Here is a 22518-nt window from a genome sequence, read left to right as displayed (position 1 = left end):
ACCAGCAGTTAGTGTAATGGCTATGCCGCTGGACTCCCACGTAGCCAACAGCGGTTTGAGTCCCGGACCTGGTGGCTTAAACTCACGCCAGGCGTGTGTGCGTGCGTGCCCAAGATCCAGAGAGGAGAATGGAGGAGAAGGAATTGTGGCGTGGCCATCCCCCCTGGGGGGTAATTTCTCGCTTTCTGTCTCTCTGTCTCTCTCTGTCTGTCTGGTGAGCACATGCACCCTGTAGCAAAAATCTCTAAAAAAATTAATTAAAAAATAAAATAAAATACAAATGGAGAGTTGGACCGGGTCCTTGGCTGGTGGTGAAGGCGGCCAGACCCCACATGGGTGACCTTCCAGTTTCAGTTTCGACCCTGCAGGTTTGAAAAATGGGTGCTCGTGTGAGTATATGCCTACTTCCAACTGGGTGAAGAAATGGAGGGTAAGGGATTGTGACCCCCTGTGCAGGAGTCTCTCTCTCTCTCTCCCTCTCTCTAATAAGCACACGTATTTTGTGGCAAATAAAAAAAGAGTGTACAGTCTGAAATCATGTGAATTTTTTTTAAACCAAGATTTTTATACTACTCTTAAAATTCACTGGGCCTGTGACAGCCAGACGACGTGGAGGTTAAGGTGGCTGGGCCCCATAGGGCTGACTGCAAGGTCCTGGACCTGGCGGCTTGAGGAACACACGAGGCACACGTGTGTGCGTGCCCGAGAACTGGAGAGAATGGAGGAGAGAGGACTGCAGCCTGCTCGCTCCCCTGGGGGGTGGGCTCGCTCGCTCACTTTCATTCTCTCTGGTGAGTGCATGCGCCCTCCAGAAAATAAATGAAAAAAAAAAAATCACTGGCCCCAAGGTTGGAGAGGACCTTAAATAATTAGCATCTCAGAATAGCTGAAACCGAATTTTAAAAATTCGTGTACCCTAAGGGATACACGAAGCTAGAGGGTGAGAAATAGGCAATATATATATGAAACTAGAAACGGAAAATTCTTGACGATAACATATATGATTAAGCCACTATGTAGTGTATGCTGGATGGAAAAATAACATTTTGTATGCTGTGACGATGCTCAGTGAATGAATGTAAATTAATTAATTAAAAATTAAAATATTTTTTCAAAAAAGCCTAAGGGGATGTCACAGGTATTAGAATGCTACAGACAGAGAAAGTAAAGAACGTCTTCCAGGCCAGCTCGTGGGGCGGTGAGGAGAGCAGCTGGATCCCACAGGTCCCATGGCCTGGTTCAAGTCCTAGATCTGCTGCCTTGAAAAACACACCAGGTGCATGAGTGTGCACATGCCCAAAACCCCGAGGGGAGAAAGAGATATGTGAAGAAGAGAATTCCCCATGGGAGATGCTTGCTCGCTCGCGCTCTCTCTCTCTCTCTCGGCCCATCCCCTGCCCTGGCCAGTACACATACCCTCTAGCCACGTAAGGAGGGAAGAAGGTGGTGTCCAATGAGAAGCACAAGTGCAGGTTCTCTGACGTGCGCCGAGTGGCTTCTCACGCAGTAAGGCCATTACACCTGCTCCCACGCAGCGGGGCCCAGGTTCTATCCCGAGAGGATGTGTCTGCTGAAGGACGTGTATCTCTGACCACATCCACGCATGCCCCAGCTGGGCAAGTGTAACCAGTGTGTGTGTGTGTGTGTGTGTGTGTGTGGAGTTCTGAGCTTTAATAAACACTACACTCTTCACTCAGACACAGGACATGGACTCTAAAATTCCAGAAACTGATCACGACATCAGAACAGTTCAGAGATATGCAGGAAAGCGAATCGTAGACTCTTCCAATGCTACATCTCAAAAGGAGCCGGATAACGAGCACCAACCCCTTCCCTTCCGGTGGAGAACACGGAGGTCCAGACAGGCTGTTTCAGCCAGCGTGAAAGATGTCCTCAGACAGAGGGTAAAGTCTGCATATTGAATGTTAGAATGGCATCTAACAATGTGAGCTTCAAAATAGATGTAAACACCAGAGACCTTCTTTCATTTTCACAAGGGACTGTGAATGGGCAGGAAAGCGATTCCCATCAGTCCTATTTCACGATGAGGAAATCGACATTCAGGCATCCTTGGCTTACCCTAGAGACACTGAGGCACAGGACTCAGCCCTCGCTCCCAAGCCCTGCGGACTTCCTACTGCCCTTTATAGGGGGATGGGGAATGACAGGTGAGTGTGCAGTAGGCGGAGGTAGGAGGGCAACATGCAGGAAGGCCACTGGCCTGTCTCTGTCTAAGGCGGAACTGGAAGATCTGGCTGCTCAGTCTCTCTGCTGGCTAAGTGTGCAGGCTGCTGGACCGCAAATACTGAGAATCACCTTAATGACTTCAAATGCCATGAATAGAGCAACCATAGGATGCAGCAATCCCACCACAAGAAATGAAATCATGCGGAATGCGATGGCTGTGTCCCTGTGTCCACGATGGCGTTATTCACTGCAGCCAAGATGTGGATTGAACCGGACGTCCATCATGGATCCAGGGGTAGGAGAATGTGATCCGCAGACACACACCGTGGAATATCATTGGACAGAAGGAAGGGAATTCTGTGATTTGTGTCAGGGTGGATGGACTGGAGAACACCATGTTGAGTGAAATAAGCCAGGCTCAGACAGACCAACGTCGTATGGTCTCACCTGTGGGATCTGAAAAGGTGATGTCACAGAAGTAGAGTAGAATGGTGACTGCCAGGGATCAGGGACGATAAACACAGCTTCCTTAGGGGCAGCCGTGTAATGGTGGCCAAGGCAACTGGATCCCTCACAGCCACCTCCACGGTTCAAGTTCCAGACCAGGGGCCTGAGAAACACGCTGGGCACATGCACATACGTGCCCGAAATGCCAGCAAGAGAATGGACCAGAGATTGTGACGTGGCCATCCACCATGGTGGGTGATTTCTCACTTTCCTCTCTATCTATCTGTCTCCTGCAAGCATATGTGTCCTCTAGCAAAAGAAAAAAATAATAATTCCAGTAAGGTAAAAAGAATAAGTTCAAGAGATCTATTGTACAGCCATGGTGGCTGTAGCTAATAACAATGCGGTGTATTGTTGAAAATTGCTAAGAGCACATTTTAAGAGTTCTCACCGCACACACACACACACACATACACACACACACAAATAACATGAATTTGTAAGCTAATTCATATGGCAATTAGCCCAATTTAGCCATTCCTGAATGTACACATATTTAAAAACAGCATGTTGCATACAATAAATACATATTTTCCTACCAATTTTTAAAGTGAAAAAATAAAAATCTCACACATACTGGCATGTCTTGCACAGAAGAAACACAAGCATCCCTCTCTGTTCTAGCTTCGGGCCGGTCCCCACAATCAACACCCCACCTCCCACCATACCCAAAACTAAGCAAGGATATTTGAGATGGGCCTTCTCTGAGCTGAGAAGAACTGCTGCATCGAGGCCAAGGTGCCAAAGGTCTCCTCTGAGAAACAGAATAATAGCAGGGCCTGGGACTCTACATTCAGGTGTGTGAGTCTCTGCTCTGAAAATGCAATGGCTCTTTCATCGGTCAGTATTTCTAAAAGGTCCAACCGTTCAGATCTCTTCTTGATTCTTAGGATTCTTTTACACACATTTAGGAAAACACAGGTGCTTAACACATCCTGTCCGGTTAAGTGGGCCTCAGCGATCAGAAATTGGCTAGGCAGGTGGCTGCCAGGTCTGCACTACTTTGGGAAATGGATGTATTTCTCCTTTAACGCTCTCCCTGGGAAGGGGACGAGGGAGGGGAGGGAGACGGCTGACAGACAACAGCAGGGTGACTCTGTGCTCAGCATCTTGTCCTGGTGGTATACCCAAGCTGCAAGATTTATAACCTTCTTGTTGCAATGGATCAGCTTCAACACTTTCAGTGAAGTCTTCAATAACTTCGATGACATCTTGCTGAGGGGTTTTGTCATTAAAAGCCTAAAGCTGGTCATTAACAAACCTTCTCTGCAATCACCCACCGCTGTGCTAACTCAGGCATGGATCTGACTGGAAAGTCGGGCTGGCTCGGAAACTTTCCAGAAGGCTGCAGTGTGTTTTATTATTTTATTTCTGTGTAGGGTCTATTTCTTTAGGGGAAGAAGATATCGTTTCCAATCATTAAATCATTTATTTCTCATTATCCATGGACTAACCCATATCTGATGGACACTACCAAATTCATGAAACGTATAAGATACCGTCTACTTAACAGACACAGTGCTTGGGGCTGAAGATAAGCCATGAAAAAGACGCAGTCCGACCCTCAGAGGGTTCATGCACCCTCCAAAATTAGCCCCCCTCTTGAGTCTTTAGTAATGTGCTAGACTCTGCTTAGACATTATAGTAAGATCATCTTGTTCCTCTCTCACCCCCTTTGAGATGGCAGATGTTCTCATTGCCCCATTTTAAAGAGTCAATCACTGAAGCACTTCCTGCTTAGGAATCCCCCCAGTTACTGGGCTCAGAAGTGGCAGAACCAAGTCTCAAAAGTTATGTCTTGTCTGACTTCAAACACCTGCATCTATTTCAAACAACAGGCCTGGGCCAGGAAGAAGGCCGAGAGCGAAGAGTGGCATTCCAGGCTTAGGAGGGATCACAAGCCAAGCTAAAGGTAGACACGGGACGGGAGAGTAAGAGGAACAGAATGAACAGGCTCCAGTCCCTGTGTTGGGGAATTCGGGTCACAGGTGGGGCGTCGCCCATGGGAAGCAATCTCTCCTGGCGTGGCGCCTTTGTCATTCCATATGAGCCCTGAGATAACGGAAGCACACATTCGTGGGCACCAACACGCAAACTCCAACTTATCCAGTGGCCTGGAGTATCAACAACTGGGGTCAATTTTGTAGAAAGCTTCATACCACGGGGGAAAAGCTTAACTATCTGAAGACTACTGGACCCCAAGCTTATCCAAAGCGTCATGTGGCACAGCCATTACCAGCTGCTTGACAGTCTTCTCTCCTGTCAATGACTTGCCTCTTTAGCTAATCTGGAACCTCCCGGATGGAAATGACCTACCATGGTTCAAGTCCCGGACCTGGAGGCTTACCTTCTCACTTTCTCACTCTCTCTCTCTCTCTCTCTCTCTGTCCCTCTCTGGTCAAATAAAAACAAATAAGTACATAAATAAAGCTTATTTTTGTTTTTTTAAAAAAGGAGTTACTGCTTTCTCCTCCATATGTCTCAGACTCAGAGGTAAAGGACAATATTACACCACGTATGCAGATCTTCCTTGCAAAGAATAATGTCAAAGCTACAGGTGTGGGGGAACACTCTGCTCTAACTTAGGGAAGAAAATATAGAAAAGTAAAAAGTCTTGGAATGACACTTAAAAAAAATTTCCTATAGGGCACATGTGCTCACTGGAGAGACAAAGAGAGAGAAAGAGAAAGCACCCCCTGAGGGGATGGCCATGCTGGAATCCCTTCTCCTCCATTCTCTTCTCGAGACTTCGGGCAAGCACGTCTGGTGTGTTTTTCAAGCTTCTGGGTCCAGGACTCGAACCATTTGGGTGGTCATGTCAGATCCAGCTATCTTAACCAACACATCACAGGCTGGTCCCTTGAAATGGCACTTTTGAAAGAAGACAAACCACGGAAGAAATAGGTATATTTTTAAGAGCATACATTTTATAAATACTAATTGTCACTACTAGTTAAAGACCTACCATGTGCTGAACAATTACTAGAAGCTGTTTATGCAATAACTTATTAAGTGGAATTTATGTAATAGCCCTCCCAAAAAAAGTATGTTACCCCATATTTTTAGGCAAACAAACTGAGGTTAGATGAGTTCAACGGTCTGCCAATGGCCTCGCACTGAATGGGTTCAACAGTCTGCCAATGGCCTCTCACTGAATTATTTGCAGAGCTGGAGTGCAAGAGCTAGGTCATTTCAAGTTTTGGGTGGTGCTTTATTCTTGTTTATATCTACATTATTATTTTTTGGGAGAGGTTTTTGCTATAGGGCGCATGCGCTCACCAGAAAGACAGAGAGAGACAGAGAGACAGAAAGTGAGAAATCACCCTCCCAGGGGGGATGGCCACGCCGCAATCCCTTCTCCTCCATTCTCCTCATGGGATCTTGGGCACGCACGCACACACGCCTGGCATGAGTTTAAGCCACCGGGTCCAGGACGTGAACCGCGGTCGACTACATGGGAGTCCAATGACATAGCCATTAGGCCAGCTGCTGGTCCCTATGTCTACATTAATTAAAACATAATGTAGTTATGGCCAATAAGTGGTGTGGTGGCTGAGGCGCTCTCTCTCTCGCTCTCTCATGAGCACGTGGGCCCTATAGCAAAATCACATAATAGCAAATAAAATTAAATAAGTAATTCTTTAAAAATAATATAAAGCTATTTAAATACAATGAAACAATGCATGATATACTGGGCTGTCAGAAAAGTCATGATGCATTTTTGCATAGAAAAACATAGAAAAAATATGTCATGATTTTTCTGACAACCCAATAAAAGGTTTGTTTTTTTTTTCCAGTTAGCTGATTTTTTTTTCCCTAAAATAACATTTTTCTCTTTTTTTTGTCTCCTTTCCCAAAAGGAAATAGAAACATTAGCTTACTTTTTACTGCTCAATTAATTGCTGCAAGATTTCACCTGAGGAGAGGAGTAAGACCTCCAGGTGGACACCTTGGATCCAACTATAGTGTCATTACGTGTCTGTCCTGAAGCACGACCTGGAATGGCCTTGTTCGTGGGAATCGCAAAGCCATCATCCATGTGACTCCCTGGGTTTCTGTGGGCTCTCACCTGTGGCACTTCTCGCAAATGTCTTCCTTAGCCTGTTATTATTTTTAATGGCTCACAAGGTACTTCTTACTAGTACAGTTCTTGCCAACCCAGGCCATCAGCACTACCTCAGAGGAGTCTCAGGAAATCAATTAGTGAGCTGAGCTCTGTTCTTCTCATGAAAAGTAGGATAGGAGGGATCTGAGTTTTGTCAAGGTCATGGAAGTTGTTGGCACTATCTGGGCCAGCCCTAAACACTCTCAGGGAGTATCTGCACGCTCGGCGAGCCCACGTCAGGAAGAGGCCCTCTCTGGTGGGGTAAGCAAGCACTCTGACTCAGAAAGCCCTAAAATGACAGATCAAGACACCAAAATGTTTAATACTAATAATACACATTCTTGTTCTAGGAAATATGAGTAACTTAGAAATCTTGAGAAAATAACTTAGACTCTTTGAAACTCAGATTTACATCTCAGAAGTAGGAATAATAACCTCTATGGTTTTGAGAATGAAGTGAGACGACATTATCAATCAGAACTGTTCTTGTTCCATGTGATAGAAACCTAATTAGAGTAGCGGTAAGCAGAAAGCGCAGTTTATTGTAAGTAAAAGCAATGTCTCTCAAGAACATTTATGCAACTGTAGGAAAAACAGAGTCAGAGGCTCAAGTGCTTCCTGGAAGTTCTCCCTGTTTTTACTGTCACCATTTCTCTGAATGCACATGTATTTCCCTTTTCATTGTTCTTTGGCTTCAATGGTAGAACAAAGCCACCGATGATTTGCAAAGTTACATCCTCCCCAGTACAGTCTAAAAGCCAAACCAGGCCAGGTTCTGAATCCCAAGAAAGAGCTGGGATTGGTCCAGTTTACGTCACGTGCCCACAGCTAGACCAATCAATTATCTGCTGACAAGGAACAGCGATTTATTCTATTTGCTTGGCAGTACCCGTGATACGCCGATGACTAGGCGGACATAAGTAAGTCATAGAAGAAAGGAAATTGATTACTAAAAGAGAGAGTTTTGCCTCAGACAATATAACTGGTACCTACTATAAGAATATTCGAAAAATAACTATCGCTCTATTTAGTCCAGAATAAATACACTTACATGTAGGGGTTTTTGTTTGGTTGGTTTTCGTTTTGGGTGTTTTTTTTGTTTGTTTTTGTTTTTTTTGGGGCTGGGAGTTGGTTAATATGTAGATTTTTGTGCATTTTAAAAGGTTACTTTAAAAAAAAAAAGTTAAACAGATTATCGTATTGTGTTCATTGCAATGAATGACTATAGAGATAGCCTATTGTTAAGATTCAAGAATATAGACGCTAAACAATTCATGTTTTAACTGTGTGATATTTTTCCACCAAGTAATTTAAAGACACAAACAAATTCAACAAGTTGAAAAACAGGATCTTTTCTCCCAACCCTATTCACCTCTATCATGCCTTGGAAATCCAAATCTCCTATTTCTAGTCTCACCTTCTGGAACTTTTCTACTAGTCGTCTTAACCTGTGGGTCAGGCACTGAGCTTTCAGCAATGCATATCTAAGGCACTGTACAAAGCACCTGAAACCTTCCAAAAAAAAAAAAAAAAAACACTGAAGTGCCTTTTTATGATTCTCACTAAACAGAGCGTAATGATGGCAACTGAAAAAAAAAATAAATAAATAAATGGCATTTTGCTTTTCTCAGAAATAAACAGAACATTGTAAGGTTAGTCATTCATGCCCCCTTTATTCATTCAAAACCTGTCTGATGGTGACTAGCCTCTGCCCATCTGGATAAAGCTTGGGAACATAAACAGAATCATTGCAAGTAGGATCCATTTACAAAGAGAAGTGGGAAAGAATTCCAAAAACTAAAGAGTTTTCTCTCTTATCAGAAGACTGATTCCCACTCAGAGGAAGAATCTATTCTGTGTTTAATACAAAAGAATTATTTTGCTTGAGTCAAATTGTAGAAATTCAGTGGTCCTTGTCAATAAACTGTAGGCCTCAGTGAGGAATCGGATAATAGAGTTCAAATTTTGGAAAGAGACCACTTTGCAGAATCCCTTCTGGTTGTTTCTAGTGTAATAATTAATGATAAAGGAAGAATAATTCTAGGGCCTTTCGAATCAAATAAGAAATGTGTGGCTGTCATGGTTAAAAAGGAACATGAAAGTCTCATTTTGCTTTGGCTTTTGTTGCTATAACATAATTCCTTTATGAGAAGGAGGAATTAAATTTAGGAAGTATCGAATTTGAGGATACTTATAAAAATTTGTGGAAGAATGGAATTAAAGTATGAGTTTGTTTTGAATTTTAAAAAATTGAAATCTACACATAATTTTCTTCATAATACACATCTCTCAGGAACTTTTTGAAAATCCATCTTAAAATATTCCAAGAGGTAGCTAAAGGGGGCAGAAGAGTGAGGGGCCAAGTGGCCTAGAAATGCATGGCACTGGTTATTCCTATAATTCCTATGGGACCAGCAAGCCACATAGCATTTACATCGCTGGACTTCCACATGTTTGAGTCCTGGACCCGGACCCGGTGGCCTGAAACTCACGCCAGGCACATGTAGGTGCGTGGCCAAGATTCCAGGAGGAGTGTAGAGGAGAAGGGATTGTGGCATGGCCATCCCTCCAGGGGGTGATTTCTCACTTCACCTCTTGCTCTGTCTCTCTCTCTCTCTGGCAAATGAACATGCCCTAAGGTCAGAACCTCTAAATATATACATATATATAGGAATATATATTTCCTATATCATTTGTTTTCAAATAAGAAAATAATTCCATAGAAGGAGCATAGTTATCAGAATAATAATTGTCTTCAAACACAATTCACTTATTCTGTATGACTAAAAAAAAACACAAATTTTTACTGGGCTGCTTGGTTATGGCTTAAATGTTGTATATATTGACCGAAAACGTGTGCCATTTTGAGTTTATTGCACAAGTGCTTAATATCAGCCCTTTAAAAATACTGTCACATCATTTCTTAGTATGAATAGTTAGAATATTAAAATATGCAAATAAGCATGCTATAGGTGATCAATGCTAATCTTTTTGTAATAACTAATGGTCTCTTCCAACAGCCACCACTACTTCTATCCTTGTCACCTTCACCCGGGAGTCATAAAATGCTGAAGATAGTCGCTTTTTGCTTGATTCAATTTCAGGAGGTTGAAGCTAGGCCAAAATCCTTATGTTCCTCCTTTAAATACTTCTTCTCTCCTCTCCTAATTACATGGCTTTACACTGATTTACATGAATTTTAGTTTTCAAAATCATTGGTCTTTATGAAATGCAAATAGGCATATGGGAAAATTATATTAAGTTTGCACAATTGATCTTTCATCATTTCAAATGGTACCTTTGAATAGTTCCTGCAATGTCTGTCTGAAATACTCCCAGCGCTGAGTGTCATCAAGAGATGCAGGGTCACTCTGGGGAAACCCATTCTCAGTGATGTAAATTACAGGGTTATTATACGTATCCTAGAATGAAAGAGCAGAAGTTTTATTCCAAACAGATGTTTAAAAAAAAAGAAACTCATAAAATAGGTGCATTACCCTCTATCTTCTCTAAGCTACAATCCCAAAAATAGTTTTCATCAAATTGCACTGACCCTATTAACTTAATTTTCCACACACTGACCTTTTATGACTAACAATGGAAAAGCAAAACTGTGCAAATGTCCATGAAGACAGTCAAATGACTCTTGTTATAATGAGGAGACAGAAATATCTTTCTTCCGTCAGCATCTGGTGACTGTCACTGCTCCTTAACCCTTTGGTCCCAACCACAGCTACATTCCCTAACCCCCACAAGAGGGGTCCTGTAAATTGGGACCTTGAATTTTTAATTTCAGCTTCCAGGACACCATCAGCAGAGCTGAGACCCAGGAGGATCCAGTTATCTAAATCCTTAAAATACCTTTTAATAACCGAAGTCATGATACCAGCATGAAAAGGATGTCCAAGCTACTAGAAGATCTTTGCTTGGACCACTGGTTTGAAGGTCCTTTATCAGCATTACTCTTCACCAACGCAAATCCTAGTGTCGTCTTCCCAGTTCGACTCATGAATACACCACTCCCTAGTCTTTCTCTTTAAGGTCAGTGTACATGCATGCATATACCCAGCTGACCCTGTTTACGTGTGTGGCATCCATGGACACATGGTCACACATTTACCTTAATATAGCTCAGCAGTTTACGTATTCCCCATGGCACCACATAGACCCAATTCACATTCTTCCAAGATGGATCTGGAAACATGTCGATCTCCATATCCCGGAAGAGACTCTGTTCTCCTTTCTTATTCTGACCCTTGACTAAGCGAGTTGTGTAGTATTGCACGGCGAAGAAATCCGCAGTGCCCTTGACCATCTTCTTCTCCTCCTCTGTGAATTCCGGAAGCCTCGATGCTGGGTAGCCTTGCTTCTGACTTACGGAGGCGACTTGGGACTTGACAGCGTCAGGATAATCACCGTCAAGGAATATGGGTTTGGCAAAGAGGTCGAAGTGAAAAGCAAGGGCTCTCTGAGCAGCTTCCTGGTCGGACACTGAGTGGGGATCTGCGGGTTCCACCCAGCCCGCAAAAAGTGACAGGGACACTATGCCCTTCTGCTCCTTGCGGAATAAAGAATCATAGCTGTGCCAGGATTTGGCGTGAGCCTTAATCAAATTATGAGCTGCCTGATAGCCTCCAGTTCCAAAGTGAGGTACACCAGGAGCAAATATGCCCAGCTCGTACGCCGCCAGGGCTAAAGTATTGGGCTCGTTTATGGTGATCCACTGCTTGACTCGATCTCCAAAGGTACGAAAGCAAAACTGAGCATATTTGTCAAAGGAGTCGATGATAGTCTCAGACAGCCAACCTCCTCGGTCTTCCAAAGCCTGAGGCAAATCGAAGTGGTAGAGCGTCACTATGGGTGTAACCCCATTGGTTAATAAATCATCGATGATCTTGTTGTAATAGTCAATTCCTAGAAGGCAGAAAAAGAAAGCAAACATGAAAGGAACATTTATTTTTGGCATATTGGTCATACATTTTAAGAGAAGAATTGGGAATAATTTCTTTTTTCTCAGGAGTTTTTTTTTTTTGCCTTAGGGTGCATGCACCCACCAGAGACAGAGACAGTGAGAGGGACAGGGAGAAATCAACCCTCGGTGGGCACATGCATGTATGGCGACACCATTGGCCTTTCTCCTCCATTCTCCTTCCGGGACCTTGGGCACGCACACACATGTGCCTAAGTTGATGTTCAAGCCACCAGGTCCAGGACTCGAATTATGGTCAGCCATGTGGGAATCAGCAATGTAACCACTATGCCATCTGCTGTCCCCAGGGAATCATTTCTTTTTTCTGTTAGCTGTCACTTTTTAAATATATGTATACATTTAATCACTACACATCACTTTTCTTAGAAGTTGAATGTACCCAGCGTGAATACACTTCACACCAGTCCAGTTAAGAATACAAAACACATTATCGTCAACAGATAATAACCCATTTCTGTGTCCCATAAATGTCTTGCCTCTCTACTTTCCTCCTTTATTTAATTCTCATTCAGAATAAGGTTTATGACTTCCTAGATAGGATCGACGAAGCCAAAGAAGACTAGCTAATCAGGGAGAGAGAATGTGACAGAGAGGGCACGACTGGGAGGTACATGCTCCAAAATGAACACATTTGTGTGAATTGCAAATTTAACTTTGTGTTATATTCAGCATCACTGAAATTATCTTTTGTTTGTTTATAAGCTCACTTGTATGTCTCAGCACCACCAGAGTACATGCCCCAAAGCAAGAGCCTCATCTATAGGGTTCACTTCTGGGTCCCCAAATCTTGGATTAGTACCAGAAATTTAGCAGATAATAAGTATTTGATGAATTAAATATAAAATACAGGAATCAATCCAGATTAATGCCTCTACAGTTTTCCAAATCTATTAGTGTCACAAGTCTACAAAGGCAGACCCACTGAGTAGGAGCAGTAACTCAGCATCTGTCCCAGAATGTGGGGTACAGGCCAGAGACTCGGAACATTCAATGTACCTCGTTGGGAGTTTGCTCTAAAGTCCTGACATACTCCACAGGAATACCTTGCCATCCTGGCTTTCAGGATGTCATGTGTGCAACAGAGAGCTGCAGGATTGTTCTGGCCAGTAGAAGAATGTTATTAAGTAGAAGACACTTCACCTCTGCTACGGTTTGAATGTGTGCCCCAGAAGTGTAAGGGCTGAAATTTGGTTGTGTTATGAAGGCATCAGGAAGAAACTTAATCTGATAATGCAATTGAGAGGTGAAGCCTTTGGGAGGTGACTGGGTTGATGCCTTCATGATCAAGTCCTGGTAACTTTATAAGGTGAGAGAGACAAGAGCACACACACACACACACACACACACACACACACACACACGTACAGGTCTGGACAAGCACTTGCCCTGTGATAATCTTTGTCCCATTATCCACCAATGAGATCACCCTTACTAGATGTGCCCCCTGACCTCAGATTTCCAAAACTTCTATTTGTATAAATCATCCCGGTTCAAGTACTCACTTTTAAATAACAGAAAATGAACAATTACAGAACAACCTCAGAAACCAATGCCAAGGAGACACTGAGTCTAACCTAATGATGCCTCCTACCTAGGAAGAGACTGATTTTAGTATTTCACCTACTTTTGTGTTTAAGAATATGGAGAACACCTAAGCTTAGAAAAGAGAAGCTGTCCTGTTTTAAGAGACTGTATCCTGGGTAAACATTGTAAATTCATGGAGCCAGTAGATGGTGTAGTAGTTAAGGCACTGAATTCCCACATGGCCCACCACGGTTTGAGTCCCAGACATGGTGGCTTGAAACTCATGCCAGGTGTGTGTGCATGCATGCCCAAAGTCCCAAGAAGAGAATAGAGGAGAGGTGATTGCAACATGCCATGCCCCCTGGGTGGGGGTGACTTCACTTTTTCTCTCTCTGTCTCTCCAGAAAGCGCATACACCCTAGAGTAAATTCTCTCTTAAAAAAAAAAATTTTAAAAAAAGAGATGGCAAAGTCATGTGAGAATTATATGTCATAGAAAGTTTGATTAAGGGAAAGGGCCCTTTTTGTTCAATTTAGTATCATCGAATTAAAAAAAAGTAATTCTGACTTTTGCAAGAGTTTAGTCATTCAGTCTTGCATTCGTGTACTCCTTAAATACACACTGATAGAGAAACTACTGCATGCTGGACATACAAATATAAGCAAGATAAACACCATCCTTATCTTCAGAGAGCTTATTAGGGAAGACTGCAGATAAATTCACGAACAATTATAACACAGTACTACTAGGAAAGATAACACACAGCGTGTTATTTAAATGTATGATAAGGAGTGCCCACTCCACGTTTGAAACATTTGAAAACATATTATGAATGCAATGTGGCGTAACAGTGCCAAGAGTGAACCATGGCTGCCTAAATCCCATCCCCACTCCTTTACCTACTATCCATGACTGGGTGAGTCCTTGATCACTCTGAACTGTCTTTCCCCATGTGTGAAGTGTTGATAATAACAGAAAGCTACTTCAATGAATTGTTGTGTGAATTTAATGAGTTGATAAATTGGACATGCTTGGGACAGTTCTTGGCATATGGTTAGGGCTCAGTATAGGTTACTACCATTCTAATAATAGTTGCTGTTGTTATCTTTGTTATTAGAGACATCTGAGTTGATGTGTAAACAATGAATACAAATTACCTATCTAGCAAGGATTAAGCAGTGATCCAGAAAGAGAAAAAGAGGAAGAGAATGTATAAAAGCCAAAGGAGATGTAAGAACAAATACCATGCCAAAACAGGTTATTGATTCAGAGTTAGTTATTACAAGGGAGTCGGCCACCATAACTTTCATTTGCAGATACTCAAAGGTGATCAAGAAAGAAGGGGAGATATAGTGAAAAAGAGAGAGAGTGGACTTCAGAATAAAAAGCATAAGAAGCATAAGAAGAGACAAAGAAGGACACTACATAGTTCTAAACCAATTAATGCATTAAGAAAATATAGCAGTTGTAAATATGTGTGCACCCAATGTATGAACCCAAATTTGTAAGAGAAAGACTGCTAGATCTAAAGGGAGATATAGACTGTAACTCTAATTTTGGGGAGTTTAACACCCCACTGTCATCAATGGACAGATTATCTAGACAAAAAAATAAATAAACAAAAAGACATAGGAATTCATTGGTATCATAAAACAAATGGGCCTGATATAGATAGATAGATAGATAGATAGATAGATAGATAGATAGATAGATAGATAGGTAGGTAGATAGATAGATAGATAGATAGATAGATAGATAGATAGATAGATAGATAGATAGATAGATAGATATTCCATCTAAGTACTATGGAATAAACTTTTTTCTCATCTCCACATGAAACATTTTCAAAGACTGACCACATCATAGGCTATAAAACAAGCGTACATAAATGTCTAAGAATCTATGCCCAGTTTCTTCTCTGAGCACAATGGAATTAAACTTGAAATCAACCACAGAAAGAGTCTCCAAAAATACACAAAAACAGGGAAACTAAACAATCTAGTCCCGAATGACTTTTTTTAAGAAGAATTCTTTTACTTAACTTTATTCATTTATTCATTTTTATTTATTTTAATTTGACCAGAGAGGGGTGAGAGCAAGAGTGAAAGCAAGAGCGAGAGCGAAAGAGAGAGAGAGAGAGAGAGAGAGAGAGAAAGCCACCAGATTTGGGGCTTGAACCACAGTTGGCCATGTGAGAGTCCAGCACCCTCAACCACCACATCACCTGCCGGCCCCATGAATGACTTTTAAACTACTGAAGAAGTTAAGACTGAAATCAAAATGTCACTGAAACTAACAGTAATGAGCACACTACTTTCTCCATAATCTTTGTGACACAGTGAAAGCAGTCAGGAGAAAAAAGCAGAATGGTGACAAATAAATCACATCACATCTCGGCTCCTCCTCACCTAAATTCCGAGATCTGTAAAAGGAGAAGTCTATAATGCTGCCTCATGAACATTGTATCAAATGAGAACAAACTGTTAGGGAGGCCATAGCTCCATGTATCAGATTGATACAGTTCAGTGGTAACTAAGTCTCCAAATAAATGCATATTTGTTTTTTCTTTTTTTAGAGGTTTTTGCCGTAGGGTATGTGTGCTCTCCAGAGAGAGAGAGTAAGAGAGAGAAAGACGGAGACAATGAGAGAGAAAGAAATCACCCCCTGGGGGGATGGCCACACTACGATCCCTTCTCCTCCATTCTCCTCCTGGGATCTTAGGCACACACATGTCCAGCGTAATTTTGAAGCTACTCAGTCCAGAACTCAAACCATTTGGAAGTCCAGCCATGTAACCACTACACCAGCTGTTGGTCCAAATAAATGAGTATTTTTAAACAACAATCTGTTAAGAAACTAGGAGACTAGAATCTTTTTATTTTTTTTTTTTTTTTAGTTTTGCTCTAAGTTTTTGTGCTCATCAGAAAGAGATGAGGTGTGGACTGGGGGACTTTGAAGTGAGACTCCTGCCCCAGGATGGAGGGGCATGCAGCAACCCCTTTTCCTCCATTCTCTCAGGACCTCAAGCATGCACGCACATGCCACTGGCGTGAGTTTCATTCCATCAGGTCGAGGACTCAAACCATGCAGTTAGCCATGTGAGATCCAGCACCTTAACCTCCATGCCATCTGCACACCCCAAGGGGATTTTTGAATCCTTGAGAGGTCATCTGGAATGTTTTGGTTTTGCGTATTTAGGACAGGACTGATTATTTTAAGGATTAAAAGTTCGATCCCCTTCTTTCATAGTCAAAACCATCTTCTCTGTGTTAATAAAGCTCATTTCCGTAGATTTGATCTTTGGAAGTATCAAGTATGCATGAGTTAAAGGTCTTCTGAATATAAATAAATAACTGAAGTAGAACCCTCTTTCAACTATAAACCTTGAAACACAGAATTCATTTTGATCATGGACCTACCACATGTCAAGCACAGGACAACTTTTTTCTGGTTCACTCTTCTCTGGGTTCTCATCACCAATTTCTCTAATTGCCCTAGGTTCCCTTGCCACACCACCTACATTAGTTTCCTAAGCACATACTTAGTGGCAACAACAAACACAGATTCATACCATTTCGGTTCTGGGGGGCAGATGTCCAAAATGATTCTCACTCAGCTAAAATCAAGATGGCAGCAAGACCTTCCTTCTGCAGGCTCTCTGGTAGAAGCCCTTTTTCTCGCCTTCTCTGGGCTGTGGAGGCCGTCTGCAATCCCTATCACATGGCCTCTTCCAACTTTTTCTTCACCTCTCCTCTCTGAGCTCTGCTTTGGTCTTCCTGTTTTCTCTGACGCAGATTCTCCCGCCTCCCTCTTTGAAGGACCAACATGACAACACTGAGACCATTGGGACAATCCAAGATAACGTCATCATATTAAAATCCTTCATTTAAGTACATCTGCAAAGTCCTACTTCCATGTGAGAATCAGGACCTGAACTTCTTAGAGGGGCTTTATCCAGCCTATCACAGTGCCCAACACAGAAAACAAGGTGAATGTTTGTTGAATTTATTTAAACTGTTCCTGCTAAGTATACTCCTGTTTGGAATCTTAAATGAACAAGAAACCTCGCATAAAATTTTTTTTCTTAAAAAAATTGAGTCTCCTACTACAGCTCACATTTGCAGCAGATATGAAAATGCATTTGGACAGTTGAGAAAGACCGGAATATGAGATTCCAGCCGCCAGCCCCTCTCTTCTTGTTAAACCTTGAAAACTCGATGTTTGAAAGAGAAAGGCTGGGTAACAATTCCACTTTGTAAAATATTCTTCCAGGTTGGGACATGGACTTGGACAAGTTTTCCCATCCTCTAATCAAGATTTAACATGGGTAGGCAAACACGCAAGAAAAGGGGTTCCCTGAAAAGAGCAGTGGCAGGGGCTTTGTAATTCTTTGCATGCTCTACGAGAAAATGTGTAAGTGGAAAAAAAAAAAAAAAAAGATGGCCTTTTGAGTTAAAACAGTTCCAATAACTTCAACAGATCACTGCACAAGAACGAACAACTGCTTATTGAAATTCCGCCTCCTGGAAACACCTGCAGTGCCCTCTTGCTCAGAGGAGAGTCTGTAATATTAATCAGCTATGGCTTTATAGCTCAGGCCAACCACAGAAGCTCAGGGCTGCAGGCCTGTGACGCCCACGTGCGCCTTGCACGAGCGCATCCCTGCGTTGTTCAGATGGTTCCAGTAACCGGAGCGGTTTTCCTGCCTCCCTGGTCTCAGACTGCGGATCTGCATGTGGCTCCATGAACTTCTACACATCTTCAGGGTTGTTTTTTTTTTCCAAGTCTGATATACTGACATTCTGTTACAGACTCATAACCCTTCATCTGGAAATCTTCGTGGCAAATGGGTCCAGGATTACAGAGTTTTAGAAAAGAAATACGAAGGATATACCATATCCTAGGTGAATATTGGGTCACTGTCAATATTTTGCAGTAGAATATAGATAGATAGATAGATAGATAGATAGATAGATAGATAGATAGATAGATAGATAGATAGATATAGATATAGATAGATATAGATATAGATATAGATAGATAGAGAGATATACACTACAAAGTAGAATAAACTGAGATTATTAAAAAATAATCATACCCACTCATGTCAGCATTTGCTGCCTATTCATTTCTAAAGAGTAGACCCTTTTGATTTTAGAATTTCAAACAAGGAATGGCGGACCTATGACAAGTTGGTGGGTTTTTTGTTTGGGAGGTATTATTGTTTTTTCTATGATTTACCACGTACAGGGAAGTCCAGTGAAACCTCCAAAGTTCTAACATCAGCAGAATTTCAGGGACGTGGGACCACCACGCCATTTTACCAACAGAGAAATTGTAGGGCTGAGTTCCAGCGATCTGGGGAGGTCGTGACAGAGCTCTGGGTTAGACATCTGACTTTTGACATCAGACAGACTGAAGTTGAACTGAACTGTAGCTCAGTTTGTCCCCTGGGCCTCTGTTATGTGTTCTGTTTAGAGACGTCCCTCACACAGGACTGTCATGGACATCCGATCAGCAAAAGCCAGTGAAGCTCTTGGCACAGTGAGTCACACACGCCGCATGCTCCTTAAATGCCCAGGTCCTATCCTCGGGGAGATGCTGAGGACAGTCCTTGACTTAATCCAATGAACTTCAGTCAATGCCTGCTATATCCCTTCCTGCAAGGTGCTGAACTCAGGTTCAGGGCTGAGCAGGACAGAACTACCCGCCTTCCCCTGCAGGCATTTTGAGAGACGTCTCCACCATGTAACTTGTACTTAGCATGGTCTCTGATGGCTGGTTGTTTCTATGTGCAGTTTGGCCAAATCGGATTAAACTCAAGGTGCACACACTCTAACAGGGGATAGGGTGATGAGCACAATGAAGAATGTGAGGGACCAGCAGTTAGCATAATGGCTATGTCGCTGGACTCCCACGTAGTCAACCACGTAGTCGAGTCTCGGACCCGGTGGCTTAAACTCACGCCGGGTGCGTGCCCAAGATCCCGAGAGGAGAATGGAGGAGAAGGGATTGTGGCGTGACCATCCCCCCTGGGGGGTGATTTCCTGCTTTCTTTCTCTCTGTCTCTCTCTGTCTGTCTGGCAAGCACACGCGCCCTGTAGCAAAAGCCTCTCCAAAAAAAAGAATGTGAGAAGTGCCCTAAGAGCTGTGGAAACAGCAGAAAGATTTCTTCAGGCTTGGGATAGAGGAGGACTTTGAAGAGGAAGCATTTGAGCTGGGCCTGAACAAGATGACGGGCCTTCGGCTGGGGCTTGAGTCATGCCAGGCCCAGAGGAAGTCAGGGGTCCTCCCAGGGCAGAGAGTAGCCTGCAGTGCTACAGAGATGACCAATTCAGAGAACCGAAGGCACACAAAGGAGCAGGCTGTGTCGTGAGACTTAGGAGGACTGAACGCTTCTTAAATTAGGTTTTGTTTTTAGCAGGAGATCCAAACCTATACGACTTGGCAAAGCTTTAGGAAAATTGCTGTGGTGGCATTTTAGAGGAAGAGTTGAAAGAGAGAGAGAGAGGGAAAGTTGGTAGGACCCATCACGGATCCCTCAGAAAGTTCCTGGTGAAAATGATGAACCCTGAAAGTAGGACAGAGAAGGGAGAAAGGCGAGGAGGAGGGGAGAAGTTAAAAAGGCATAAGTAAAATGAACCATATTTGGCAACCACGTAGATCTGAGAAACAAAAAAACAGAGGATTCAAGGAATAATTTTAGTTCTTAGACTCTGGGCTATGGTACGGCTGGAAGGAAGGCGGGGCAGATGTTGGCTTAGGAAGATGGAAACATCTGAGTTCACTTTTAAACTGAAAAGATTTTCCGGTTTAAAACTGGACTCTCTTTTTTTTTTTCGGTTACTATTGGTTTTTTGTTTTGTTTTATTTTGTTTTCTGCTATATATAGGACACCCCAAAGTGAGAAATCACCCCTTGGGGGATGGCCAAAGATAATCCCTTCCCCTTCACTCTCCTCTCAGGATTTTGAGTGTGCATGCACATGCATCCAGTGTGAGTTTCAAGCTGCCAGGTCCAGAACTCAAACCACATTTGGCCCTGTGGGAATCCAGTGCCTGAACTACCATGCAGGCCCATAGCTTACCTCCTACTTAAAGTAAAAAAATAGAACTGGGCCATGATGTCAACAAAAGTAGGCCTTGAACCAACAGTAATGGTCATGGACTAACGCCATTAGAAGAGGCAACAGACCTGCTGGTCTCAGGTTGCTCCCACTCGGGGAGGGTTACTCAGGGCTGCTGCTACGTGGGAGTCCACGTGTTGCAAACCCCTTCCTGACACAGAGATTACCCCACCTAGATTAGTGCTGCAAGTACACAGCCCATGTTATTCTGGGTTGTTCTATGTAGGGAATCGTATCACGTACTTAAAATAAAACCCTTGTACTAGTGGAGATTCTTGGGGGATACGTACGGTGAGGCAAGCAGGTAGCTGCATCCTCAGGTCATACAAATACCCACCCTGCACTTAAGAAAGAGCTCCTCCTTGGGGCCAGCAGGTGGCATGGTGGTTAAGGTGTTAGACTCCCACATGGTCAACCATGGTTCAAGTCCTGGACCTGGCAGCTTGAAACTCATGCTTGATGCCTGTGTATGCATGCCCAAAATCCTGAGAAGAGGATGGAAGATGAAGTATTACAGTGTGGTCATCCACAATTCCCCGCCCCCGCCCCACCCTTGCAGGGGGGAGGGGTCCTCACTTTCTCTCTCTCTGTCTCTCCAGTGAGCAAACACACCCTATAGCAAAAAATTCTCTCTTATAAAAAAGAAAGAGGGTCCAGCAGTTGGCGTAATGGCTACGTCACTGGACTCCCATGTAGTTGACCGTGGTTTGAGTCCTGGACCTGGTGGCTTAAACTCACACCAGGCGCATGTGCGTGCGTACCCAAGATCTTGAGAGGAGAATGGAGAAGGGATTGTGGCATGGCCATCCCCCCTGGAGGGTGATTTCTCACTTTCTGTCTCTCTATCTCTCTCTGTCTTTCTGGTGAGCACACGTACCCTATAGCAAAAATCACTCAAAAAGAAAGGGAAGGGAAGGGAAGGAAGAAAGTAGAGAACCTTCTTAAATTTGTACCCTAGACACCTTCCTTACCTCCCTGTCCCTGGCCTGATGAGCAGTACGAATTCTTTTCCAGGACGAAGTGTTACAGTGATAAGGAGTTATTGAGAAGCCATTGGTTGTAGTAGAAGGGTTAGCAAACATTTCTGCCCAGGACCAGAAAGCATCTTGGGCTTCAGAATCTGTTGTCTCTGCCTCTACTCATTCCACAGTGTGACAGCAGCCGTAGGTGACATGAAATGAATGGGCATGGCTGTGGGTCATAAACTTTATCTACACATTAGCTGCAGCCAGATGTGATCCTCAGGTTAGAGTTTCCCAGCCCCGTTCTGTGAAGAAACTAGTCAGCTCTTAGGTTTAAAGTCCAGGTCTACGGTCAGCCCCATGGTCTCAGAGTTAAGGATGCTGGATCCCCAATGGCTGACTGTGCAGTTTGACTCCCAGACCCAGATGCTTGAAAAACACTGTGCATGTGTGTATGTGTGCGCACGTATGTGTGTGTGTGTGCATGCACTAGCGCCCTTACTTAACATGATGGAAAAATGGAGGCGAACCACACCCCACTAGGGTTGCTTTTTCCCTCCCTTTTCTCACTCTCTCTGTTTCTCTCTGGAAAATGCATGTGCTCTCTGGCAAATTAAAATCTAATCATAATAAATAAATCAATGTCAAACCAATCATTTAACAAATCCATGGATTTCAACACACACACCTTTGTGAAATATCATTAATTTTTTTTCTACTGATTATGAGGATTTGAGAAAATTTGAGCAAAATTCTTCATAAATAACAGGCATTCAATAGGACAGTGAGTGGTAAAATGATTACAAGGCATAAAAATAATAATAGCAGAACCAGCAGATGGCATAATGGTTACGTTGCTGGACTCCCACGTAGTCAACCACACTTGAGTCACGGCCCTGGTGGCTTAAACTCATGCTGGGTGCATGTGTTTGCATACTCAAGATCCCAAAAGGAGAATGGAGGAGAAGAGATTGCAGCATAGCCAACCCCTCTGGGGGATGATTTCTTGCTTTCTCTCTCTGTCTTTTCAGCAAGTGCACACATTCTATAGCAAAAACCTCTCTTTAAATATTTTTTAAATAGTAGCTAACAGTTATTGAGTACTTATATTTTGACT

At 43.0% G+C, this 22518-nt stretch overlaps 1 protein-coding gene across 5 annotated transcripts in view; it reads right to left on the bottom strand.

Moving 5' to 3' along the window:
• LOC102498111 (cytosolic beta-glucosidase) overlaps positions 1-22518 on the bottom strand; it is a 132336-nt gene that overhangs the window by 85101 nt on the left and 24717 nt on the right. For all 5 annotated transcript variants that reach the window (XR_001370826.2, XM_027774374.1, XM_014590289.2 and 2 more), the window contains exons 3-4: positions 10920-11713; positions 10098-10221 (exon numbers count right to left, since the gene is read on the bottom strand). Coding sequence is in view for 4 of the 5 variants with exons in the window: in XM_027774374.1 (XP_027630175.1) it covers positions 10098-10221; positions 10920-11713 (918 nt within the window). In the remaining variant the exon portion in view is untranslated. The remainder of the gene's footprint in view (positions 1-10097; positions 10222-10919; positions 11714-22518) is intronic.

Source organism: Tupaia chinensis, unplaced genomic scaffold (assembly GCF_000334495.1).
Source record: "Tupaia chinensis unplaced genomic scaffold, TupChi_1.0 Scaffold000426_1, whole genome shotgun sequence".
NCBI lineage: Eukaryota > Metazoa > Chordata > Mammalia > Scandentia > Tupaiidae > Tupaia > Tupaia belangeri.
Note: the sequence above shows the minus strand (reverse complement) of the source record. Positions and strands in the feature narration are given on the sequence as shown.